The 26,539-nt window shown below is 39.8% G+C and overlaps 1 protein-coding gene across 2 annotated transcripts in view; it reads left to right on the top strand.

The window, feature by feature from the left end:
• ANO5 (anoctamin 5) overlaps window positions 1-19,250 on the top strand; it is a 54,748-nt gene extending 35,498 nt beyond the window's left edge. For both annotated transcript variants that reach the window (XM_065635120.1, XM_065635119.1), the window contains 11 exons: window positions 1-61; window positions 1,694-1,845; window positions 5,936-6,010; window positions 6,676-6,898; window positions 9,040-9,209; window positions 10,273-10,370; window positions 10,613-10,743; window positions 12,059-12,264; window positions 13,322-13,503; window positions 14,605-14,710; window positions 15,561-19,250. In XM_065635120.1, coding sequence (XP_065491192.1) covers window positions 1-61; window positions 1,694-1,845; window positions 5,936-6,010; window positions 6,676-6,898; window positions 9,040-9,209; window positions 10,273-10,370; window positions 10,613-10,743; window positions 12,059-12,264; window positions 13,322-13,503; window positions 14,605-14,710; window positions 15,561-15,782 — 1,626 coding nt within the window. In that variant the 3' untranslated portion in view covers window positions 15,783-19,250. The remainder of the gene's footprint in view (window positions 62-1,693; window positions 1,846-5,935; window positions 6,011-6,675; window positions 6,899-9,039; window positions 9,210-10,272; window positions 10,371-10,612; window positions 10,744-12,058; window positions 12,265-13,321; window positions 13,504-14,604; window positions 14,711-15,560) is intronic.
• Window positions 19,251-26,539: the final 7,289 nt, after the last annotated feature.

Below are 26,539 nucleotides of genomic sequence, written 5' to 3'. Positions count from 1 at the left end.
TATTCCCATTTGTTTGACAACGTGGCAACTCTCTTTTTTGCCGTTTTCATGGGGATATGGGGTAAGTACGTTAAGTTTTATGTCAAGCAATAACGAGATCTTGGCCAAACTGCTGAGGAACATTGGAGGTGGGAAGGAGGAGAATAATGGCTTGGCTTTCAAATCCTTCCTCAGAGGCAAAAGTGATGAAAGAATAAAAATAATTTTAAGGTACAGAAGGATTTGGCTTGACCAAAACCGAACAAAATCCAGCAGGTATCCGAGACATCATAACCATTGTATACTGGTAACATTTATTTCTTTCCTTAGTAACCTAAGATCAAGTGGTTCAACCTCACGCGGTTCTTGTGAGAATAGTCTCTACTTAGCGCCGCAAGTTATCAGTGTCCCCATGAGGGAGCAGAGATTGTGTCCTGTCACTGGAGGGTGGTCCAGCATTGCGGCTTAATTAGTACTGATTTTAGGATGAGAATCAGTTGGTTTCTACTCCAGTGAGGGTCATACATTCTGGTATGTTTTGATGATGCAGAAAGAGGTGGACTTCCTGACCCTTTCTATAAGAAGTGTGGTTTCACACCAAGAAATAACTTGTTCACACTTCAAGATTTTCTTGTCTTGAATATATGTTCTTTTCTTTAGCTCTGGGCAGGTTTATAGATACAGGATAGTGTAGTTATTATTTCTTATCACCTTTAATTCCTTGTCTCCTGTTTCATACTGTTTGTATGAAATACCACAATTAAATCTTCAGTTCAAATACAGATATTTCATTAACACGCAGAGATCTCTGTGTGTGAATACAAAACCTGTTTGTGTATTTGTTATTGAAGGATCGATATCTGGCCACTAACTTGTTCATAGAGAATTCTCAAGAAATTTTGAATAAGATGATGTTGTATGGCTGCTTTCCTAAACATTTCTTGGTTTTAAGCACTAGTCTCTGAGTGACATGGATTAGTCATTCAGGAAGTGCCAGCAAAAGATTGTAGAACTGCACAAGACGAACTTTCCTGTGTTTGTGTGAATCATACAGTCTCTCCACATCCAATAAGAACAATTAGATTACCAAAGGCTTACGTTTTAAAGTAGTTTATAAAAGGCTTTTAAAATGTGATATAATATTATAAATTTTATAGTTGTTTATTTTATATATGAAATCAGTTCCTTCTAGTGTCTTAAATTTCTTCAACAGTCTCACTCTTGACTGTATGAAAAGCATCAGACATTCGCTGTCTTTAAAAAGACCATGATATCAAATAATCATCAAAAAGCAACAGAAGCCTTTGAACGCACTACTTGAAAACAGTTCTGCTTATTCGTAATACTCGTTCATGTGTTACAGGTTTATACACAAGCAATTAGTTGAATGATAATGTTCCTTTGTTAATTCTGTATTACTATTTGCATATGAAAAGCAGTTAAATTGTAATTGAACATGGTTGTCATAACCATGGAAACATTCATATCCTGTCTTGGCAACTTCCTTGTCATCCACTTCTGAAATTCAGTTAGCTAATAAATTACTTTATCCATGTTATGGTCTTAGCTGTGAACTTCAGTAGAAATAGATGAGTCACATTGCAAGGGGGAATAACAGACCACAGAACAGGAGCCAGCACAGAAAAAGGTTTATCTTTGTTCATAAACTTGTTCACTTCTCCCTTAACTATATTTTAACATTTCCAAATTCCAGTTACACTTTTCTTGGAGTTCTGGAAGAGACGGCAAGCCAGGCTGAAATATGAGTGGGATTTGGTTGATTTTGAAGAGGAACAGCAACAGCTCCAGCTGAGGCCCGAGTATGAGGCAAAATGTACCCAAAAGAAGAAGAATCCTGTGACTCAGGTAATGAGGGTGCTGGGTTGACATGCGTGCAAATTCAGTGGTGTGCTGGAGGGCTGGCAAAGGCTAAGGTACAGATTTGTGTGACACACAAAAGCGATGCTGCTGTTATATTGGAGCAACGCAGGCCCTCAGCTATTGCATGTGCACAGAGCGATGTTGATGGTCGCGGTTGGCTTCAATATGTAAAACATGATGCCAACCACACCCTCACCGAACACAATAGATGGCACTGAACAGCAAAGTGGAATTTGGTAACGCCTTGTTTCCTCGCTGGAGGCATCCAGTTGGTGAGGGCTGAGGTTTGCGCTCTCTGCTTGACCGGTATCAGAGAGAAAGGCTTTACCTGCTCAGAGCAGCGTAGCTGTGGTAGCGTCTATAAGCTCCAGAGCTGGTGGCCATGCCTTTCCAGGGGCTGTTTTCAATGGCATGGGGCCATTGCGGTGTCACTGTCCTGCTTTACAGTCTGCAGGTGACAGAAAGTGAGGGCTCTCAGCCCTTCAGTCTCCCCTTGCATGTGACAAGCATGTTCCATCTCTTAGACCATGGCTCTTCCTGCAGATCTCTGATTATCTAGGCTTTCAACACAGGCTAACTGAGAACACGGGGTTTTTTCTTGCCTGTGGAGTGTGTGTGTAACTTTTATTAATTATCCTGTATTGATTTTAATTTCCACAGGAAACTAATATGTTAAATCAGGGATACAAAGGCAAAGTTAGTAGTTTTCACTTGGCTAACACCATCTTTGCTGTGTCCTTCACATTTCAAGGTAGCAGTCTCTGAAATCTTCACACCTTTAAAAACACTCTTTCTCATCCCTGCACAGCATATGAAGGAGCAGTTGTCTCGATCTAAAGATACAGAAGTGGGAATGGCTGTGGTTTTGCTTCTGATATAAAACCACTTTGCTTGAGAGAACGCTAGAGAGATGGAAGTTACTGAAGCCCTTTGCCTGAAATCTAATTTAGATACAATTAACCATGCTATTTAACTCTGTTAAATGCTGTATATAAATATTTACTAGACGTTAATGTCTTCATTCAAATTTAACTTAGGTAGGAGTTATTTGACAAATTTAGGGATGAGATGGTTGCATTCCAATACATCTACCACCTCAATTTGACGTATTTTTAAATCATACTTTCTCTTCCTAGAATTGCATATCAATAACTTATTTTTGGTAGTCCTATGTGTACTTCAATAGCACAGTCTTCAGAAAAGAAATAGAAGCTTAGCCAGAACATGGGAAGAATCATGGTCATATAAACAGTAGCCCTGTCTTTCAGGGTTCGTATCCTGAATTATCAGGAAATATATACACTAATCTTATTTCTCATGAGGGACAGTTTTGCTATCTCTCCTTCCCCTTCTGCACAAGCAGCATTAACACGGTTGTTCTTGCACCTGTAGCTTGTGCACTGTACAAGTTACGCAGAGCCTTTTGATAACCACGCACAGTGATTTTGAGTGTAGCTCTGCTGAGGTATTGATTTCTCCATGCTCAGGAAGACAATTTCAGGTAAATCAATTTTTGATTAGCTAATTGAAAACAGATGCCTGCCTGTTGCGTGTTATTTGCTGGTTTGCATCCCTGTGTGTGCTCAGACTCCAAAACTCCACTCTCTTATGTGGCTGTGTCCACTTCTGGGCTTTCCAGTTTAAGAAGGACAAGGAATTACTGGAGGGACTCCAGTGGAGGGCTATGAAGATGATGAGGGGTCTGGAGCATCTTTCTCATGAGAAAAGACCAAGAGAGCTGGGGCTGTTCAGCCTGGAGAAGAGAAGGCTGAGAGGAGATCTTATTTATGCTCATAGATGAAGGGTGGGTGTCAAGAGGATGGACCAGATTCTTTTCAGTGGTGCCCAGCGACAGGATGAGGGGCAGCAGGCACAGACTGAAGCCCAGGAGGTTCCATCTGAACATGAGGAGAAACTTCTTTCCTTTGAGGTGACAGAGCCCTGGACCAGGCTGCCCAGAGAGGTTGTGGAGTCTCCTTCTCTGGAGACATTCAAACCCGCCTGGACACATTCCCGTGTGATCTGCTCTGGTGACCCTGCTTTAGCAGGTGGGTTGGACTGGATGATCTCCAGAGGTCCCTTCCAACCCCAACCATTCTGTGATTCTGTGATTTTATTTTGGAAACAGAAGTTGGACCGTGATACACTTTTCTCATCTCAGAGTAAGATACTGCACTGTTCTGTGCTTTCTAAGTATGCATTAATAATTACCATAAAAATTCTATGAGTGCACAATCCTTTATTTTATGACACATCAATTTATTACCTTGGTGGATTTTCAGAACCTTTTGTGCAGCAAGGTATAGCAGTGATCCTTATCAATACCCAGTTATAGCAAAACGTATGGGTTAGGCAGGCTGTAGTGTAATTTCCTTTCATTAGATAATGTGCAATACTGAACACGTGAAAGGGCGGTGATTTGAAACAAGTTAATTCTACAGACTGGTAAAATAATAGGGACACAGGTCACTGAGTTTCTTGTGTCCCCGGGTAGGCCTTGCCTTCCTCAGAAAATGGTTTCCTTGTTATTCCTGGCCATGATTCAAAGTTCTAGTTGCACTGAAACAGAAATTGCCCACCTCGAGGCTTTAATTAACACCTCAGCTGATCACGATGCTAACTATTTAGCTATGTCATAGCTAAAATCTGGTTTTGCTGATTACAGTAGAATCTTAATTTACATAAATGATGAAGCATTCCATTTAAACGTAGGCTTGTCATTGCACATTATTGCCCACTTTTTGTTATAAAGTAAAAAAGTTGTTGAATAGCCTAGAATGTGTGAAATGTTCTTAGTATAGAATATACATCTTATCTATTTATACATAATAGATATAGAATGTTATGAGCCTATGTAAAGCCACCTGCTGTCTGTGCTTGTTATCTTATCTTCAGCTGGGTTTTTATAGTTCTGTCAACAGAGCCTTTAACTGTTTTCATCATCAAACAACTTGTGACTCGAGACTACAGTATTGATAATTGTGTTTAGTGAGTATATTCAGGCAGATACAGGTAATTTATCTCTCCTGAGAGAACAGCACATTGTATTTCTAACAAAGTCACACTGGTATGAGCATCCCAATTGACTGAAGAACATCGCCATCAAGAAGCAACGTTTGTAAAACATCTACTGCTTGGTGGTGTCAGGGAGAAATGTGCAGCCATTGTATTCACTGGAATTACACCACGTTATGCCAGTGTGTTCAGCACATTCTGGCCTTTTGTGCGACAGAAAATAAACTCCTTTCACAACATTTCACAGGCTCAATATCTTCTGTTGTCCAAAGAAGCATTTCCTGGTTCAATATACTTATTGATAAGATAATATTGCGCTCGCCTATAGTAATCGGTGCCCCTTTGTCCAAGAGGAGCATAAGGATACTACAATGTCTTGTCCTAAAGATTTATTAAATTCAGATTAATTTTACTGAATCTTCTTCCACTGTCATTAGTATTTAAATGATCCTTTCTTAACACATGTAATCTGACATTTTAGGAATTAGAATTGGTTATGAAAAAGAGAACTTTACACGAACATGGAATATTGTTCATGTGCTATATGGGGATACTCACTTGGGTAAGACCTCGCTGCCTGATGCTGCAGCAGAGATTGGCAGCTAATGAATGTGGCCACTTCTTCAATTAAAACAAAATAAATTGAAGGAGTGGAGGAAGACACTCTTTGGCTGTGTGGAAACACGTGGTACCATTTTAAGAAACCTCGACATGAAGAATTTCTTAAAATTCAGTCCAGATTTGGACTCGGAGCGGTATGGCAGCTGACTGAGCATTCCTGTCACAGTTCTGTCCCTGTCATCTAATGAGGGGGGTTGTCTTTTTCATTCAGCTATTGATTGATTTTTACAAAGGTTTAACCAGTCTTTCCAAGTACTGTCTTAATTTTTAGCATTGTTTTGGCCACTTCCATCCTGATCTTTGTTTTCCCCCCCAGCACATTCAAAATCTGCCCTTTTAGAGATGGTTTTCCTTTCACACAGCTGATGAGAGCTCTGTGTGCTGCTTGATGTCGGATGATGGATTTGTGATCTGTGCTCTGCTTGCTTGATTGTTTCAGGAGATGGAGCCTTATTTGCCTATAACTAGCCAGGCTGTGCGGTTCTGCATCTCGGGAACTACAGTCTTGTTCTGGGTGAGCATCTTTTCAAATTGTTGTTTTAACATACATCAGAGTAGCTGATCGTCGCTAATCATTACATTAACACAAACTGGCTTTGCTTTTATTATTGTCCTGCGGATTTCCTGCTGTCACACAAAATGAACTTCAATTCAGATTAAAAAAAAAATACCTTGGAAATCTGTCATTAATTAGTAATTTGATTGGACGTTTTAGCATAGGGATAATGTTTCCTCTGGCTTATGTACTGTTAACAGATCATACTGAAAAAATTAGTAGTAAAGGCAAAAAAAAAGTGTTATTCATCACAATGAAATATCTACATATTCCTCTGTAGAAATACCTGCAGAGTGAATTTCAGCATGGACAATTTAATCTAACTTGTCCCATCCATCTCCATTTCTATGAGTCTGTATCCTTCTGCACTATTTTTTTTATTAATATTGGTATTGGATAGTCTGCTTGTCTTGTGTTAACAACATAATTTTGGGGGGTTTAGTGTATCTAATATAACCAAGTATTTTGCCTGTGGACTTCGCATTTCAGTGCTGCTGAACTCATACCCCTAAAGAATAAAATATAAAAACCATAAAGCATGATGGTTTACATGTTATTTCAAAAGTTGCATGCATATAGCTGTACTGAGCTGTAAGTGTATTTCAAATCTCTCTTTCCCATAGGTGTCTCTGATTATCGCCAGCATGATCGCCGTGATCGTGTACCGCCTGGCGGTGTATGCGGCCTTTGCCAGCCTGATGGAGAACGCGGAGAAGTTACAGCCCGTCAGGGGGCTGCTGACCCCCCAGCTGGCGACTTCGGTCACGGCCTCGTGCCTCAACTTTGTCATCATCATGATACTGAATTTCCTCTATGAGAGAATAGCCATCTGGATCACTGACATGGGTAAGCAGCGTGGTTGAAGACAAAACTTTCAAGGAATCACTGAAGGTAGAACTAGATGCTCTGTGTAGTTGTTCCCAGCTTGGGCACAGTGGGAGCACGAGGACATCAGTCTGCAGCTTGTAGAACCAACTGGGGTATATCCATGGCCACACTGAACATTTTTCCCTGCATTTGAATACTTATCATAAGCCAGCTTTTCCTAGTATCATGTTTGCTTATATTAAAACTAGTCTACAGAGACAATCCTAGTTCTGAACATAACTGAAAATTATCATGTGTTAAATTAGAGCCACCAAAGCAAGATTAAACTGTCTTGATTTAGCAGTCTTTCAATTAGAAACCCTGAAGATAATATTTAAAAATAGAACACAAATTTCACAGCCATCTTTACAAGAAAAAAGACTGAATAATCCTGTCTCTTACTTTGGGGGAAAAGGTAGGAGGCTGGGGGATGGATAGGACAGTATATTGTCCAGGGTTTTGTCTTGGCATTATTCCCCTTAGCTGTGGATTTACAGATTTGGAGTCACCGCAGGCTGAAGGCAGAGGGGGAACAGGTTGAGAAGCTGGGCCCAAGATGTGTCATTGTGGAGGAGCCACCAGGCCCAGAAAGATCTGTTACTTTTGTAGCAGATTTTATGTTTGACTCTTGCTTGCTGGAAATGTCCTTCCCTAGAGCCCTTCTTACATATTTTTTTCGTTTGTTTGCCCTTAATGATTTAGATGCACAAGTCCCTGCAGGTGCTTTATAGAAAGAAATAATTGCAGAATATTAAGCTGGGGGGCTAGAGCTGAAAGCATTAGATACTTGTAGTTTGTACAGCTGTCATAAAAACAGCTGGGTGATCTTTTTTTTTATGAGGTCTTGCAATTAAGAATCAAAAGGTGTTTCTTGCAGAAACTTAATGGGATTTGCATTGAGTTTATTTTAATTTATCATGGACCATCTCTTGTCTCGGAGATGTGTGTTGCTTATCTTACTTGGCCAAATTAGACCACAGAAAGACAGAACAAGCAATAGGTAAAATCGCCCCTAGGGGAAAAAAAAAAGCATCATTTTTTAAATCTTTCTTTCTTGAAGGGCATGAATTATAAGCATGAAGGCTCAGCCATGTTGTTTTGGTGTTTGCAAGCATGGAGAATTAATTTCTTAATTCTCGGATAACCTGTGGTGATCAGTTAGAGGGAAAATAAATCTATTTTGTTGTGGGACTGCTGCCCTCCTCTGGCGGCTGCGGCAGCTGCGCTTAGTCCAGGCTTAGGGTCAGGCTTGGGTCCAGGGGATGAAATGCTTTGCCAAGCTTGGAAATGTTCATTTCCTCAGATATGTAAAATAACTTCACCACAGGGCCAGTGAGTTCAACACATCTGCCAGGTCCTCACCAATTCAGAGGGATGTGAACATTTGGGGTGTATTCTCTTCCCCTTTCTCCCATTTTGAATTGGTTTTATGTTCTCATTTCACAGGACATTTTACCAATAATGTGCATAGAGCTTCCTGCTACCTTTAAAAATATGAACATGATGGAGAATATGATTAGAAAGGCAACAAAATCTTAAGCAAAGGCTTGGTGATGTTCAGTAGCACTGAGATGCCTATGCCCTTCCCTGTCCTTCCCCCCACTATGAGTCTCATCTTTCAGAGGCACAGGACCCATCCAGTTTCTGCTGATTCTGTACAGCATATTGAAAAAAAACACTACTGTAACATACTTCTCTACCACAAAGGAAAAAAAACCCCAGTCTTTATCATGTGCATTGCCAGAAGTGAAATTTTCATAGTCAAGAAGACCCTGCCAGTTAATGTTTGAGATTCATCATGGATCTCCTAAAAATAGTATAAGATTCTGGGATGAACAAGTGCTAGTGGACAGTACAAAGAAGGGGAAATTGAAGCCTATAAATGTGTCAAGAATGAATTTCACTTGCCTGTCTACTGAGAGCATTGCATTGTAAATGAAGGGCAGGGTGTCTGAGAGCCAGAATTCCATCTGCTGAACTGTTTTCAGGTGGTTCTTTTCTTTCTTTTTTTTTTTTTTTCTTTTGGGATGTAACGGCACTGTGGGTGATGAGTATTTATGAATCTGTATTCTTTTAAAGGGACTAAAGGAAAATAAAATTACTGTTTTCTGGTTTCGCAGAGATTCCCAGAACTCATATGGAGTATGAGAACAGGCTCACTATGAAAATGTTTCTGTTCCAGTTTGTCAACTACTATTCATCCTGCTTCTACGTGGCCTTCTTCAAAGGGAAGTTTGTTGGTTACCCAGGTGCCTACACATACATGTTTAATCGCTGGCGAAATGAAGAGGTAGGACTTTCCTGATTAAGGAGGATTGAATAATAATGATAAACTAGTTTAAACTCTTTATCCCCATAAATTGCCAGCTGTGGGTTTGGTCTGAAATGAGCTGGACCTCAGCTAGGCATCCTGAGGCTGATGGAGGACCTTCCAAGGACTTTTCCTGCTGTTGCCAGTCAGGGAAGCACCAGCAGTGAAACATCTACGACTTTCGGTCACAAGGGTGAAAAACAAAAATGCTTTTCTTGGCCCCAGTTCTCCTGAAATACCAGTGGATCTCACCATAGGTCCTAAAAGTGATCCTCTAGGTCAAAGAAAGCTGGTATGAACAGAAAATGCTCTCTGCCTTTTGGGTGTCTTCATTATCTTTTTGAGGCGCTACATTTTCAGAGGAACCATTTGATAAGAGGCACACCTGTAAGCTTTTGCTTTTTTCCCCTCATTTCATTGCTAAGTATGGTGTTTGTACAGAGATGAAATACAATATTTAATGTGAAGCATTGCTTGGGAGTCAATAGTGGAGGAAAAACTTCATGCAAAACACGCTGAAGTAATGCAGTGCACTTACTGATGGAGTGTCTCCTAATACTGGTCTGGCTGCTATTATAAATTCTTAAGGAAGCCTCAGTAAAGAGTTGAAACTTTAAAACCGGTATTCTCAACAAAGAGCAGAGACCAAGTACTCTGGTGTGGGGATATGAATTGAAAATGTAGGTCAGGGTTGGTCTGGTGTTGAGAAATGACCGAGCGCCACAGATTAACCTTGCTGGGGCTGCTGGACATGGATCCAACTGCCCCATCTTTGTGTATCTGCACAGCAGTCGCCTGGAGCATCTCTGAATTACTCTGTCTTTAAATGTTCATTATGTTTTGGTGTGTGTTTTATCAAGCACAGGGAGTATTGAAAGCCCTTCTGTAACAGCTTTCCTGAGAGGGTGTCTTAGCTGGCAGCCCAGGTGAAAAGTAATTATCCTAACAAGTTTTAAGAACTCTTCTTCTTCTTTAATTGATACAATAGTAGAATATATTTTATCTGGGTAATGTCCATTAACCCCCAATTTGTCTCTGCCAGTGCGATCCTGCGGGCTGTTTGATAGAACTGACGACACAGCTCACCATCGTCATGGCTGGCAAACAGATCTGGGGAAATATCCAAGAGGCCATCGTCCCGTAAGTTCTCCCTTATACTGAGATGCCCGTGTTACAGACAGAGGAAATTATTGGATGGAAGAAGCTAAGAAAACTTCTGTAAATTGAGCACAAATTCTGACAAGTAGACTCATTTCATAGCAGCTCTTGGCCTCTTTTTGTGAAAGCCATGCTTGGAAAAGCATGTTGCAACAAGAGGCTTGCTTAGGGAAAGGGATACTTGATCTACTTCTCTCACTTTTAACTTTTTTCCGCATCTACAGCTGGATTTGTAACTGGTGGGGTCGCCGGAAAGCCAGAAATAATCCAGAAAATTTGTACAGTCGCTGGGAGCAAGACCATGATCTGCAGACATTTGGAGCCTTAGGCCTGTTCTATGAATATCTAGAAATGGGTGAGTTTAAAAATACACATTTGGAATTGAGGACAAGACACCTTGTACAGACACTTTCAAAAAAAATAGCTTCTCAATTAGTTGTTATGGGTTGATGCCACCACTTTCATCTGGTAAACAGTAGACGATTAACTGCTGGAAATCATTAAATAGGTCAGACTAATTAAAAAAAAAAAAGCTGCCTTTGCATCTTAGACTGCAGGGAATTTCACAGAAACACTGCAAAGACTCTTTGTTTCCCTCATTTGAATGGGGAACATTATTCTCGGTGCAGCCAGCTGTCTCGGTGTCTGTTCTGTTCTTGTTCCCAAGCGTGTTCTCAGCTGATGTCAGTGGAAACTGTATGTATGGGGTGAGTGCCAAATATGCTGTAAGGATGGATACTGCAGATATGAGATCTGTGAACTGCATCGGGGAGAATCCGTCTAGTTTTGGGTTTGTGGTAATTAGTGCTGTGATACAGACCAGCAGAGGGAGCACGGGGAACTGAAAAGGGTTTTTCAAAGGTAATGTGAACAGGTCAGCATCTGAAAATTAGTTTACAAAACCTGAGAAACTAAAACTAGAGACTGAAGCCACACTAAATCCTAAAAGACATTTTAAAAAAAAATCATCTATTATAAGGACAACATTTGTGGAAAAGTGGACCTTTGCATTGTTTTATTGCTACATAAATAATTTTAAGTGTTCTAGATTGCCTAGAGATGTGCGGCTTTATTATTGTCACTTCATACACTCCATGGTATTTCATACAGGGCTCTGATCTTGTGAAATTAATACACTCAGAACAGTGTTGTCAGCCATGCCTGTTAATAGATGTCCTCACTCTTCCTGAATCAGAACTGAACCCGAATGCTCCGGCGTTGTCCTGGGGCTGCTGAGCTAGTAGGAATGTTGTTGCTTGTCTAGGATGAAGAACTCATCATCGCTGAAATCATGGACAAGCTGATGACTGCTGTATGGGGATTTATTTTTATCCACTGCCTAAACCAGACAAGATATTCTGTTTCCTATCTTTAAAATACAGTGGCAGTATTGGCTCTGCATTGAGAACTGTCACATTCTGTACCAAGAGACATTTCATTTTGGTAATGGCTAGAGGGATCATTTGTGTATTTTATTTGCAATTCTTAAACTAATGTTAAGACTCCCCAATGGAACTGTTAGATACACAATTGGCATTAATATTTTGACTGAACCACTAACAATAGGTGGAGGTGAGGTTGTGATAAAATTAAACGTTTCCTCTTCTTCATTTAGGAGTGTAGCTGATGAATAGGGGCAGATTTTGGCACTTCTCTTTTCTCCCTTGCAGTCATTCAGTTTGGATTCATTACTCTCTTCGTGGCGTCCTTTCCCCTGGCTCCCCTTCTTGCTCTGATGAATAATATCCTGGAGATTCGAGTGGACTCCTGGAAGTTAACCACTCAGTACAGGAGACCCGTGGCTGCCAAAGCACACAGCATCGGAGTTTGGCAAGAAATCCTGAACGGAATGGCCATCTTGTCTGTTGTCACTAATGTAAGTACATCAACTAAGCTACATCCACTTTGATTCTTTCATGTACTCAGAATTTGCAGACTTAAAAATCAGCTAATGCTTTTTCTCCTTCATCAACAGTATTCTGTGGGAATTCTGCTCGTTTGACTGTTTCTGGATGCCCCTATGGGGCCAGTGGCTCAGAGCACTTTTTATAAGCTGGAAACTAAACGCTGTGCTAGTATTTCATCTTAAGTAGCATGTAAAGCAGACTGCTGAGCAAAAGAATTGCCTCTTTTTAATGCAGAATATAAAACAGTATCAAATCTGCAAGTACCTTAGGCAACAAACCCACTTGCAGGTATTGCCTAATTAGCAAAGTACCTGAGCATCTCAAGTACCTCAGGGTTCCAGGCAAGATGTGCTGGTGGCCACTGTTTCATTTTTAAATACAGCTGGGAAGAATGACCCCTTCTTGGATAAAGTGATCACACACTGGATTTGGGTTCATCCTTTCTCACAAGAATTCAAAACCACATCTCTCCTTTTACTAAGGAGTGCTGTTATCACAGACAGAAGACAGTTTGGTGTGAGGAGATGTTTGGGATTTGGTGCCTCTTATAAAGACTGTTCTCATGTTTTGTTCACTGAGTGCTGGTCCTTGCAGCAGAGGCTGCAATCAGCGTATTTACCAATGTAAAGTCCCCTGATCATGCTCACCCTTGCTTAAAAGATCATGGAATCACAGAATGGTTTGTTTGGAAGGGAACTTAAAAGCTCATTGTCCCACCCGTGCCATGAGCAGGGACATCTTCACCAGCTCAGGTTGCTCAGAGCCCCGTCCAGCCTGGCCTGGGATGTCTCCAGGGACGGGGCATCCACCACCTCTCTGGGCAACATGGCCCACCACCCTCAGTGTAAAATATTTCTCATGTCTGGCCTGAATCTCCCCTCCTTTAGTTTAAAACCATCACCCCTTGTCCTGTTGTAACAGACCCTGCTAAAAGGTCTGGAGTCACGGTACCAAGACCCCTTTATGAATCTGCTCACAAGTTTTGTGTGCCACTTCCTTAATATATTTTTCCAATTTCTTTTTCAGGCTTTTATTGTTGCATTCACATCAGATATGATCCCTCGTTTAGTTTACTACTATGCTTATTCTGAAAATGAAGACTCTCCTATGTCTGGATACATAAACAATAGTTTGTCAGTGTTTCAAATCTCAGATTTTCCTTACAGAAACAAACCTAAACAGAATCGAGAAGACTTTGTCATATGCAGGTTGGTGTTTGCGTAATAATAAACATCACTTTATTTAGAATACAGCATAAAAAGTCAGTGCAGATCTAAGCAGTCCACTAGAAATTAAATGATGTCATTCTCATCATTCTAAAGTGAGAGAGGTAATATTTAAGCTGTGAACAAAGCAGTGTGTGAGATGGTAAGAGATCATGACAGTAATGAAAAAAATCACCTTTTTGTTGTTTAAGTGTCTCATTGCTAATGGTGGTTTATTTTTTACTAAATTGAACTATTGATTTTTGAGTGATGGAGAAGCTTTATATCCCTAAGGTTGCAAACTTCAGCTTATATTTTCGAAGGCTTTTAGACCGCGATGCCTAAGTGGACAAGGGAGTATTATTAAGGGGATGTTTAGATTCCAAAGCTGAAAATGAGATATGGTGTTTAAAGACAATTGTTATTGTGCTAGATATCACCAAGGATCTGGGCCATCCTGCTCTTATTTAAAAATAGTCCTTTCTTGCTAGAAGAAGCATTGGAGGCTCTAGAAGAATTGAGAAAGAACTTTAGAGAAGTCCATGGTAAAAGAAAAGTGTTGATTTGATGGAAAAAAAAAAAATCCCAAAACAAATGAACCAAACAAAAACCTCAACACTTAAAGAGGCAGCTACGTTTGTATGATGTTTTAACTGTAAAGCCCCAGGAGTCTTCATCCTACTTATACATGGGAGTCTAGAACACGTGCTCAAGACTGTCCTTCCATTAAACCCTGCAACTGTTCCATCCGTAATCTGTCAACATCTGTCACATTTATTCAATACTTGACCGTTACTGTGTGATACATTCCATCACTGTCCTGTATTATTTGATCATTGCCTGAAAACAAAGTAACCTATGTACAAAATTTCACTTCTCACACATCCTCTTCTCTGTTGCTGGGAATGTGAGGGTTTTTAAGCAAACATAAGATGGAAACAAATCGAGAGGCGACCTTTTCCTGCCAAAGGAAACAGACCATTTAAAACAAGATGAAAAGGTTCCTTAAGTGACAGCTGTACTTGCCTCTAAGTGTCACTGAGCTTGTAGTCTGTCTGAGACTGAATGTGACATTTCACCTCTGCATGTCTTTCTATCCAACAGGTACAGAGACTATCGATATCCTCCAGACCATGAGAGGAAATACTTACACACTATGCAGTTCTGGCACATTCTTGCTGCAAAACTGGCCTTTATCATTATTATGGAGGTATGTTCCCTGCAAAATGTCCTTCTGCAATTGGTACCATTAAATTCCCTAAGTAGTTACTAACGTTACAGAAAATAGAATTGCTGAGAGTATAAAATAGTTTCTTCTTTAAGTAACACCAAATAATCGTGTCCTAAATAATTACTATAACTAGGTCTTCAGGGAGTGAACCTCAGAGTAAGAACAGTGAAAACAACCGAGGAGACTGCTAACGTTGATCAGAATAAAACAGCAGAATAAAAAAGGTCTTTATGCAGATGGAAGAGCCATGAACCACCGGGACTAGCACTTTCCTACTGGGTTCATTAAAGAGCTGTATGTGAGATGACTGTATTCAGAATCCAGAAAGCAAAAATGCAGTGATGTATATGGGCTTAAAATAGCTAAATCCATACTTTGGATAACTGGCACTTCAATATTAAGCCACTGTCTTGCAGTTTCTGAAGGGAAAAGGGAGTTGTTGAAGTGCTCTTCTCATCACTTTTCCTACTGTATCTTATCAGTTCTCGATAGCTGAGTGTTACCAGCATGGCTACATGATTTTTTTTAAGAAACGACACAGAGGTATAAGTGATGTTGGGGAGGCAGAGCCTGATACTTTACTCTTGGGTTTGCTAATTCATAAATGGTTTGGAGTTAAAGTTTCTGCATAAAAGGAAGTGGTTTAATCTTCGTGCATATCTCAGATACACATCAGTTTGTTATGTGTTGTTCCAGGACATACAAATGAAGTGTATTCTGTTTGTGAACAAAAAGTCATCTATTTGATGTTAGATAAAACAATGGGTGTTTCATTTGGCAATGAGTTGTAACATTTCTCCTGGCTTTGTTTTTGGTTTTTTTTTGGCAGCATGTTGTATTCATCGTCAAATTCTTTGTAGCATGGATGATTCCTGATGTCCCTGCAGACGTGAAGGCCAAAATAAAACGTGAAAAATATTTAACACAGAAAATCCTACATGAGTATGAACTTGAAAAACTGAAGGAGAGACTGTGTCAAGGTGATAAACGAGCCACGGAAAAGGAGTTCATCGCCACGGAAGGGAGAATGGAGTTATCCAGTGCAATGTAGCTGGAAAAACAACTGTTAGGGATTTAGCTCATTTTAGGTATTTTTTTATCTGTGATTTGCTCAGTATTGCATCATCCTGAAAGCTGTAGGACAGTTTCAACCCTTCGCTTTCAGTCCGAAGATTTTAGACTTTTCTTTAAAAGTCTTACTGAGCATTCTCGGTTTAGTAAATCTACTTAACTGTATGACTGCAACACTGTTTTCTATTTACCCATCACTTTGAATAATAAGTGTAATCTCATAATCCTCCAACTGGGATTCCCAGGACAGGGAACGTGACCCTCGAAGGGCTCACAGGCCATGACAAGGTCGTTACCACCCAACCCTCCCCCTGTTGCTAAATGCAAAGTTCCAGGCTGTATCCCAGCGGCACGAAAAGGATCTCAGAGAGGACTCCTACTGTGGAGAATGCTGAAAATTATGATTTTTGTGACATGAGCATTTAAATAGGAGAACACTCCTGATACAAGGGTTAGGGTTTGGGGCTTTTTTTTTGTGTCCACTGTGTCTCATGAAACCTTTGTTTGCAGCTTTGAACTTCTATACGCTTTTTAGAAGGAATGGATTTTTAAAGATATATTGGCTTAATTCCACTTGGAATTATTTAGAGATGCAGAATTCAGTTAATACATACTAATGAAGGAAAAAAAAAACCCACATAATTTATTTTCCTAAAGATATCAACTGCCAAAGAGTTTGCTCTTTAAATGCTGATCTTGTGGAATCACCTATTGACAGTGTTTTTTGAAAAGATGTTGGAGAAGTACAGCTGATTTGATTTCTCCATCTCAAAAACCACCATTGGAAGATCACACTCGATGTTAGTTTTGGCCAAAGCTGCTCCTTTGCTTGGATTCTCAATGAATGGCGACAAAGGGCTAACGCTGCGTGTCTGTACACGACACGTTCTGGTGCAGCGGGCTGGGAGCACGACCGCCACGCTAATTGATCTGGCTGCTAATTGATCTAGCTGGGTGGTTTGTACATGGATTTTGCATTCAAGAGATTTTAAGCATGCCAATTAATCTATGTTTACGTTGTTATCGTCCTTATATATAGGAGCCTCCGTGGGTCTTTTTTTGCTTTGGTTTGTTGTTTGTTTTGGTTTTGGTTTTTTTTCCTGTGTTGTCATGGGGCTTTTCTACAAAGTTATTGAGTTTATAAATAATATCTACTTGTGCAAAGTAGCTCCCAGCTGTTATGAATGTGCCCTCATTTTATAGTTTGAAGCAGTTAGGCATTTTTATGATTTTGCTGTATATTTAAAACATATCAACACTTCCATGCTTAGTGCCTTGTTTATTTGCGTTTGGCAAAAGATGTGAAAACGAGCACTAGGGGGAAACATGTGTTTCCCAGGTGCGCTTGCAGGCATCGTGGTACTGTGACCCTGCACAGGGAGCTGTAGAGTGTTGGCCGAACCACCCGTGTGTGTGTTAGTGCTGTGCAGACTGTTCCGAGAGCAGTTCCTACCCAAACTGCTTCAATAGCACCAGACTGTTGAGCTCTCTCATGCTGAAGTACACTAGCTAGAGAGATTAGAAATTTTTACTATATTTGCACTTTGAAAGTTATACTTCCTTGCAAGTATACACACAAAAAAAATGAGATTTGTATTCCATATCAGCCAAATGATGTACTGTTTACTAGATCCAGAGCGTAAGGTTTCTGTATTTTGTTTTAGCAGACCTGTGTCTTGTAATACTTGGCTGGTAACCTTAACGTTGTAACAGAGTTTTAAATCAGAGTCTTGGGCAGAACGGTCATTGTTAGCAAAAGTTTTAACATTGAAGTGCCTGCCTCGAGCAAACATCCCATGGCTTGGCTGCCAGGCAAGGAGTTGAAGCAGAGGTACATTTCTCATTACTGTAAATTATTCAGCTTCGTTTGCTGGGTTTGCTTGATAAATCAAGCATATTGGCAATTCGTGTTCATGATGAACTGACCATGTTCTTGAATATTCAGATATATTTGAAGTAATGGGTTTGTTGGAAGAATGCACGTATAAATAAATGAGCTCTGCTGTTTAATGTATAAGCCAAAGAAGAGTATCAGTCACCACTATTATGTATGTGACACCAGAATTTACACAGCGCAAGCACTTTGCTGCCTCTTGCACATATACTGTTAACTAAACTGCTTTATTTAGATTTCACGGCTTTGTTACTGTCAGCAATGCAAACAATTGCATCAAACAGTAAGGTGATGAGATGCAAAACAATATTTCTATGCAAAATGTACAATCTGATCAAAACTGAAAACAGATTTGAAAATTCAGCATTAGATGCACTATTCCTGCTCACGAAGCATTAGTTTCCTGTAATAAAGTGTCCTAATATACTACACTTGAAAAGATGACAGCAAAATAGATGTATTGTGAATGAATAATGCTATTTAAAGGCAAGATGCAGGAAAGCAAGGAATACCTTAGTTTGGGATAGAGCATTGATGTGCAGAAGACCCACATGCAGACCTTGAATTCGAATTGATGTTTTGACCCCTACTTCTTGCTTCTTTCAAACTTATTTTTTGAGACCGCTTCCTATTTAATGCTGTACGAACACATGCTTTGCATATGTTGTATCGTACAATAAGAAATGGGAAAAATCTGGGATCAGCTTATTTTAAAAGAAATATATATGTCTTAAAAATATATCATTACACTTCATAGCATTACTTCTTCGTATGTAGAAACTGTTAAAAAGAGAATGTGTTGTCATATTAAGAGCTAACTTCACATAACAAAGTAAGTCTAATACCTCTTCACATACTAGTTTGCCTTGTCATTAAGCAGTATTTCGACAAACAAAGGATTATTAATATTATTAGGATTATAATGGTCCACATACATATACATTTCCTGAAGTGTTCTTGAAAAGTGGCAAAAATAAGAAAAATGGACTGGTTAGTTTGGGAATGTGCTTATTCTTTCTGTTGAAATTTTGATTTTTGATGTGTTTAATCTAAAAGTGTCCTTTAACCAAAGTGAAGATAGTTCTGTCTTGGAACTACTGTGATTTAAGCAACAGTAGATTGCTTCATCAAAATCAGCTAGGAAAAGAAAATCGGTCTTTCAAGTGTAATACAATCAGGGATTTTTTTTTTCAATTAAAATTTAAAGGATTTAGCGTGGTATGTTCTAAGCAAGTGACTGCAAAACAAGATTGCTACTATAAGACACTATACTGTTTTTTCTAGAAAACTTTGTTATTATGTTTTTACTTTTTCTAGGTAATACTCTCAGTTTGAGACAACAGAATGGAGTGAAAATAGATGGACTTTGCTATTGTTCTATGTGTTCTGCTTGTTTTGACTTGTACTGTCATGTAACCCAAGTGGCATTTTTGTCGGCTAAGTATGTTGCTGATATATATATATGATACACTAATGTTGGAATAATTTTTTTAAACATTGCATTCAGCTAACTTATATATGTACATTTAATAAGGTCTAAATCTGGCAAATAAAGCAGTGTTTATTTTTAATATGTTGTCAACTTGTTTTTGAGAATTCCAAGAATTTAGAGAGGACCTGAAGTCTCGGAAGTTAAATGCTCAGAGAGCCTCATGGAGAAAAGTGTTCATACAGATTTCTGCAACTCACTGCAGGATATTTGGGTGCTGTATAGAGATTTCCTGCAATTGTAACTTCACAAATTTCTTACTAAGATTACTGAAGGAAGCCTCCATCTGACTGCCATCTTCCACTTGATAATCATATTAACTGGCTCTTCTGTGTTTTCTTAAGAATGAATTACCAATTAAAACACATACTAAGTTCTGCATATATTGTAGGCAAAGCACGTGGGCCAAGGTGCTGTGAGTGTGTGACAGCCCAGGAGGGAATTTAGCTTTGCAAATTCCTTACATTAGCAGACCATAGTTCTGTGAAAAAAACCCACAGCGCTTTAGTCTTTTAGGTATGGTACAAACAGTATATTAACATGCATTGATTTTCAGCCAGGCTGCTTTTCCCTTCATCCTTTCGACACGGTTTTTATTCTTGTGATGCCAGGACCTGAGGTGACTTGGCAAGTTCTCCGTCAGTCACACACCCAGTTTCACACACAGCACAAGTGCTTCGCATACGTGCACTTAAATAGCTTTGAGCACGTATATTGGAAAGTATGACAGAGTTGCAGCTGTTCCAAGGACCTGGTAAAGTCTTACTCCTCATAGATACCTCTACATATTTTAATCTGTATTAAAACTCACTTCTGGCACCAGTGTAGGGTTTTGGATTAAATCACAGAGTCTGGATTCAAGTTTAGGACTTGCACACAGCAGCAGCAGCAGCACCTTATCCCTCCTGTTACACCACGTTATCAAACTGCTCTGGGAACAGGGTCGCCTGCCAGACTTGGGAGGTCATTTCCTTTGTCACTTTGAAATTATAAATTGAGAGAGAAGCAATAGCAGTAATCAAATGAAAGAAATGTATGAGACGAATAAAACAATCTTGTCTGTATTAAAAACAAACAAACCAACAAAACCAACACAAGACTGAAGCAAGCAAGGTGTAATGTGTTTTGCTACTACCACTACTACTGAGGTGAGATTGGTACTTAGGTATTAAAAGGAAAAAGAAAGCATTAAGAAAGATGGAGAAGAAAGTGGTAGGACAAGGAAAGTGAGGAAGGAGGGGAAAAAGAAACCAAACCCAACCATGAAGCCACTGTTGCTATGCTGCAGGATATAGGGGATATTTATGTATTATGAAAGTGTTAAAAGTTTTCAGATGCATTCAGGCTTTGCTCTTGGAGGTTAAGCCTTGCCTCCATTGAGGCCTGAGGTAAATGGGTAATGAAGTTTAATTGGGGTCCAATTTAACCCAGAGTCAATTATATTTTATAAGAGTAGCATGGAAACTTGTGAGACATTCACAAATATCTGGCTCTCCATACGATCAGAAATTGTAGCTACCCTTTAAAAAACGTTAATTCCTTCGTTGATCTTCTGCAGTAAATGAAGAGATGCACCAAGATTTTGGCAGCTGTACTTTTTTGCGTCAGAAAAATATGTAAGGCATGTAGTTCTCTCACTGTCTTCATCTACCCAGATTAAAGGGTCTTTCTAAAAATAAATCCATGTTTATTCTATGCAAAAAATGGTAGGGAGCACTGAAGTAGAAGAAATGTACATCTCAATCAGACTGGTGTAAAATACGTTGTCTTACAGGAGCAGAAAAACATGTAAGCCATTCGCCTGTAGATCAGCAAAAAAACCCAGCAAGATGTGGAAGAAACATTATCCTGACAGCTGAAGTCTGCACATTTCATGTCTCTTTCAGATGTGTGGGCTCTGCAACAAATAAAATCTAGTCTAATGTTCCTCAAAATGTTCAAAATTAAGAGAAAACCAGTTTTTCTGAAAAGAACACCTTAAACGTGGCACTGAAAATATATCGAGATCAGCACAGCTGTGCCAATGGCAGCTCCTGTGATCTGAGAGCCCAGAATGTAACTGGAAGGAGATTTAGTTTGGGGTTCCTCACATCTAGTGTGGCAGAGATTGTACCAAGAGAGGGCAAAGGCAGCCCTCCCAAAGGACTCATTTAGACATGAAAACTCCTTCCTTCACTAAACAGATGGAAAGTGGTAAAGGGAAAAAAAATGATGATCATTACCAGACGAATGATAACAAAATAATTTCCAGAATATTCGAATTACTTGGTAACCTCATTAAGCCACAGCTACTATTTCTTGTCTGGCTTCCTGCATGCTCAGTGTGGTCACAACAACTCTGCAGCATAGTCTTGGCTTCCTTAAAAAGGAATAGCTAAATTAAATCTTGTTCTGGTTTTAAATAATCAGTTGTCTCTACCCAACACTTACATCATTCATATGCAGCTCGGGAAGTTGGTTTTTTTTATGTAAGCATGTGTACCGAGAAATCTGCTGGGAGATGAGTAGGATGTGAAATTCAGCAGCCATATCAATTTTTGGAAGGTGCATATGCACATTCCCCTGCAATAATGAGAGACTATACTTTCTCAGTCAGAAATGAGTCAGTCTGAAACATTCAGTAAGGGTATGATTCTTTCTCATTCTTTTTTTTTTCAACTCCTCAACAAACCAGTGCTGTTAGCTAGTCAGAAACACATTTGTCTTTAAATTACTGACTGACCTAGCTTTGCCCTTGGGTGTTCCACACATCCAGTGCTATTTAGCATTTTGGTTTTGGTACTGAAAGATGTAGGAGACATCATAACTACTTCTGTAATCAAGTGGCATGAAATAAATGAGCCTTTTTGTTATGGTCCTTCCATACCACTTCCACACCATGACCATATTGGAAGTCAATGTTCAAGAAGCACATGCTGCGTGCTCACTGGCTCTTAATCAAGTTTTCAAAAAGGAATAAAAATACTCCAGACTGAAGATTTTAGCGGGGAAATCTGGTAGGAAGGCTGAATTCTCTGCCGTGTTACAACCTCATCACAACAGACGGTTTTGCTATCAGATTCTCTTGAATAAACCTTTCTGTTGACATTATCCCATGAGTAGAGTGTCAGCAAACAGTAACGCCACAGTTAAGCCTGTTTTCTGGTTGTGGCATCTATATCATTCTTCAGATAAAATCCTGGATCCTTCTATACTGATGAAAATTGTACTATTATTTTCAGATGTAGCCAGGATTTCAACATTTCTCTAGCAAAGACTCAGGGAAAAAAAAAAAAAAACACCTGAGATAGGTGGGCCAAGAGATTTCCATACAGCCCACCATATAATGGCAATCCATTAATTTTAAGATGTCTGGACTTCGTGCTGCTCTAAGCAAGCTGCCAGGGCGTTGCAATCAGGAAGAATTTCCTGTTTTCCCCTTTCACATAGGATCGCCTGTGCCATGACAGCTTTTTTGGCTTCTCCAGAAGCAGTACAAGAGACGAGGTGGCAGCAGCACCCAACATGGGATCCAAGGTGCCAGGTCACACTTCCACTCGTCTGCTAACAGAGGCTTCCTTGCCTGGGTTTCGGTTTCTCAGCTAGAAGTGAGATCCGTATTCCTCCAGAGCATCCTCCTGAGATGCTGTGGAGTGCGAAGGGGCTCATCAGGCAATGGAGGATTGTGCTGGGGAGAAGGATATTCATGTCGGTGCCACATTGCATGAACACTTCCAGAAAAATTCCTTGTATCTCAGCCAAGAACTCCAGGCATTCTGTGTCAGTGATGATTCCTGGCACTTCAATGCTACTGAAGCTGGGGTGAGTAGGTTCAGTCCAGAGAAACAACAAGAAATGATCCTGTGGGGTGTGTCAGGGGTGTTTCCTTGGGAAAAGACAAATATCCCACCCCTCTACTTTTTTCTTTGTATCACCGTAAAGGGATTTTTTTTCTCTCGAAGATTTCTAAGTAGAGTGAGGGAACGAGATCCTGCGTGTTTTATGGTAAGCAATAAGTGGCACATTTTTTCATTGTATTTTTGCTGCTGTGTACTCATGTGAAAATAGCAAATGATTCTGTGGCTACAACCGGCCCGTCACAATGACTTGTGTTTTAATTAGAAATGCCACAATATGCCGAGTCACCACGTGCCAATGAACAACATTCAACTTTTTCATTAAATGCAAGTACTCTCTCAGGGATTGGTAAAAAGATGATGATCTAGTTAATGGGGTCACTACTGTGATTAGACCTGAAGGAGGTGACACAAGTAGAGGAAATCAATGCAAAAAGCATTTTTACTTTATTTGCTTTATTTTTATTTACTTTATTATTTATTTACTTTACTTTTACTTTATTTACATTCAGAAATACTTCGTATTTCTACTGAAAGTTCAAAGTGTTGGAGCTACCTGCTGAACATGTGGAGGGAACCGAATTGAGCAAGGAGCTGTGAAGACCTTACAAGTGACTTTATCTTCAAAAGGGGGAGGGTGGATAAATGGAAGTGTAAGGGCTCATGAACTGGAGAAGACAGAAAAACTGAGGCACCAGACAGGCTTGAAGCCAAACCCTGTAGAGAAACTGCTATGGAGATTTGTTAATATTCAGATGCGTAGAAGAAGCCTTTAAATGTAAATGTTAGTCTGTCAGCAACCTCCCCTGCCGAGGAAAGAGGAGCCAATTTTATTAGCAGTTAATGCAGAAACCGAGATGCGGCATCCAAGAGGTTGATTCTGAGGGGAAAGGAAAAGCAGGTTTTCCTCTGCTTTTGCACCTGGAAGAAATTAAATGCAAAAAAAAAAAAAATTCATTTGGAGCACTTGCTTCACTTTCAGTGCAAGAATAAACTCTGATTCCAGCATTACCAGATGCCTCCCTGTGCACGGAGCAGCATCCCCTTCTCCTGAGCCCACACCGCTCATCAGGGATTTATTCACCCGTCTGTCCTCGCAGGGACCCGACTCATTGTGGCCACAGAAACAGTGACAGGGGCAAGTGTTTCTCCAAAGAGCTCAGGGGGTCTGATGAGGACGGGGCAAATGCTGAGTAAGGTAATTTCAGTTTGTAGAGAGAACAGCTACAACTTCTTATGAGGCTACTTTGGTGAGCTTCTTCATTCTGCAATAAATGACAATTATTTGGCCTATATTTGCACAAAATTCTTAGCCATTCTGAAACTTTATAATTAAACCTCTATCCCACAAAAGGGTTGATATTATTTAGCGTAAGAAAAGCAAGCGATATGGGTTCGTTGTCTTCAAAGAACATGGTCCTTGTCGCTTCTTAAAGCGTGCTGGAACAGTCCTGGAGGTGTTCCAATAGGGCCAGTCCAAAGCAGTAGGTAGGAATTTCTCTGTCAATTTTAATGCCTTTGATCAGTCCACAGTGATTTGCCAGTAAAATGTCAAACACCTAAAAAAATGAAGACAGTCCCACTGTAAATCTCTTCTCAGAACTGGCAATAACGATACAGGCAATCGCAAGATGTTAACTGTAACGCGGAGAGGAGACGTCTGTCACGTAAAGTGGAAACATTGCGCTTTATGTCTCTGCTTTTGGATAGAAAACTGAGGCAGATTTTTGTGGAAATGCAGCTACCATCCTGGACACTGTTCACAGGACTCTCCTTCCCATCAGTGGGGCTGATTGAACATCTCTGTTATCTGCTTCTTCATCTTCCAGGGGAAATGCTGGACTCAGAGAGCGTGAATTTCTCTTGCAGTCTGGTCTTAGCTGAAACCACATTGCTCCTAACCCTCCCCTCTCTGATCGCCATTTGAGCCAGCTGCTCTGTATCTTTTGAGAGGCTTTTTGCAAGATAACCAGGACAGTTCACCATATTTGCTACTACAGGAACATCTGTTTTGTCACATGTTGGAGCGTGGATCACTAGTTGGCCCTGATGTATCCACTGAAATCCCTGAGGGTGTCAAACAGTGGTGGGTTCTGAACTGCCTCCCCATATGGGAATGAGTCCCCTGACCAGTGTGCCATTCGCCTCCATTGTCAGTGCTCAGACATGTCTAAACACCAACACTATTTATTGCATCTATGTGGTTTCCAGCTTCACCTCTCCAGCTCTCCCCCTTTTTCTGAGCTGTGCAGTTTCTGGTCACTTTTTGCCCTTCATTAGGATTCACTGCTGTGAACTGCAGCAGCATCAGGATGCTGACAAATGGAGCCCTCCTTTCCTTTTCTTAACAAGAATAAACTCACCAAACTTAGGTATTCTACCTTGGTAATTTTTGCCTTCCTTTGTTTTCCTAAAGCCTCGTGAAGAAAAACTTGTGTCTTTTCAAGAGCATGGCAGCCAAATGCTGGGAAATCCATTGGGTTGGTAGATGTTTTCTGAAGACTACAACATGCAGCCTAAATACTTGCATCATTCCTTTCTTCTGCTTCTTAGCTGGGGTGGATTTTTGGGAACGGGTTGCTATCAGACTAACCTCCTCATTTTGTAACAGCACAATTCAGAAAAGTCAGCAGCAGAGAGCATCTGTATCACCAGTATAACTCAAGCCACCCACAATATTAGCTGAAGAAATTAAAATATTTCTGCCATTGAAAACAATATGAATAATGAATAATGAATAATGAATAATGAAACCATCAACTTCCCAAGGTGGGATTACACTATATATGTAGGAAACATACTGACATTCATGCTTATATTCTGAGATTTTGGACAACTTCAGGGATCATGCAGAACAACTTCAGGCACCTCAGTTGTCAACCTGCAGCCCCAAACACTCTGACAAAAATTATACTTTCAAATTTTTCTTTTGAAGAGTCACAACTGATCTCTTAATCAAGATTTGTTCATTTATTTCTTTTATTGTTTTAATACATACCATGTACTATTAAAAAATGCCAGTGAAAGGAGTTAGCAAATTTCAACCCACCATTTTTGGTAAATGAAATTATTCCCTGAGTTTTATTTCCTGGTTATTAACCCAATTTTTCTAAAATAAGATTTTTCATGAAAACATACTCTACGTGGACAGTTTTTGAACCGAAAAAGCTTTAAATCATACAAAATTTTCTAAATAGTTGTTAAGTATGCTTTCAGGAATATTTTAAAAAATTAAGAACAGAAGTTTTCATATTTTTTTGTTATCATCAAAGGCAAAAAGTTTTCTACTTGTGATTCTTGATCTGCAAGACTGAGTTACCAATTTCCATATTCAGGTTGCATTTCAGCTACTTATATGTGCGAGTTGTCAGGTGGCCATGAGATCAGACAGATTACGTACAATTAGTAGCCTATTCATATTAGCTGGAGAACTAATCTCAGGTCAATTCATAAATAAAAATCCTAATAACTATCAGTTATTTGAATGTAAACAAGAAGAAAAAAGTTCTTGCACATGT

This window comes from Caloenas nicobarica, chromosome 5, assembly GCF_036013445.1.
Source record: "Caloenas nicobarica isolate bCalNic1 chromosome 5, bCalNic1.hap1, whole genome shotgun sequence".
Taxonomy (NCBI): domain Eukaryota; kingdom Metazoa; phylum Chordata; class Aves; order Columbiformes; family Columbidae; genus Caloenas; species Caloenas nicobarica.
This window is presented reverse-complemented; position numbering and strand designations above follow the sequence as displayed.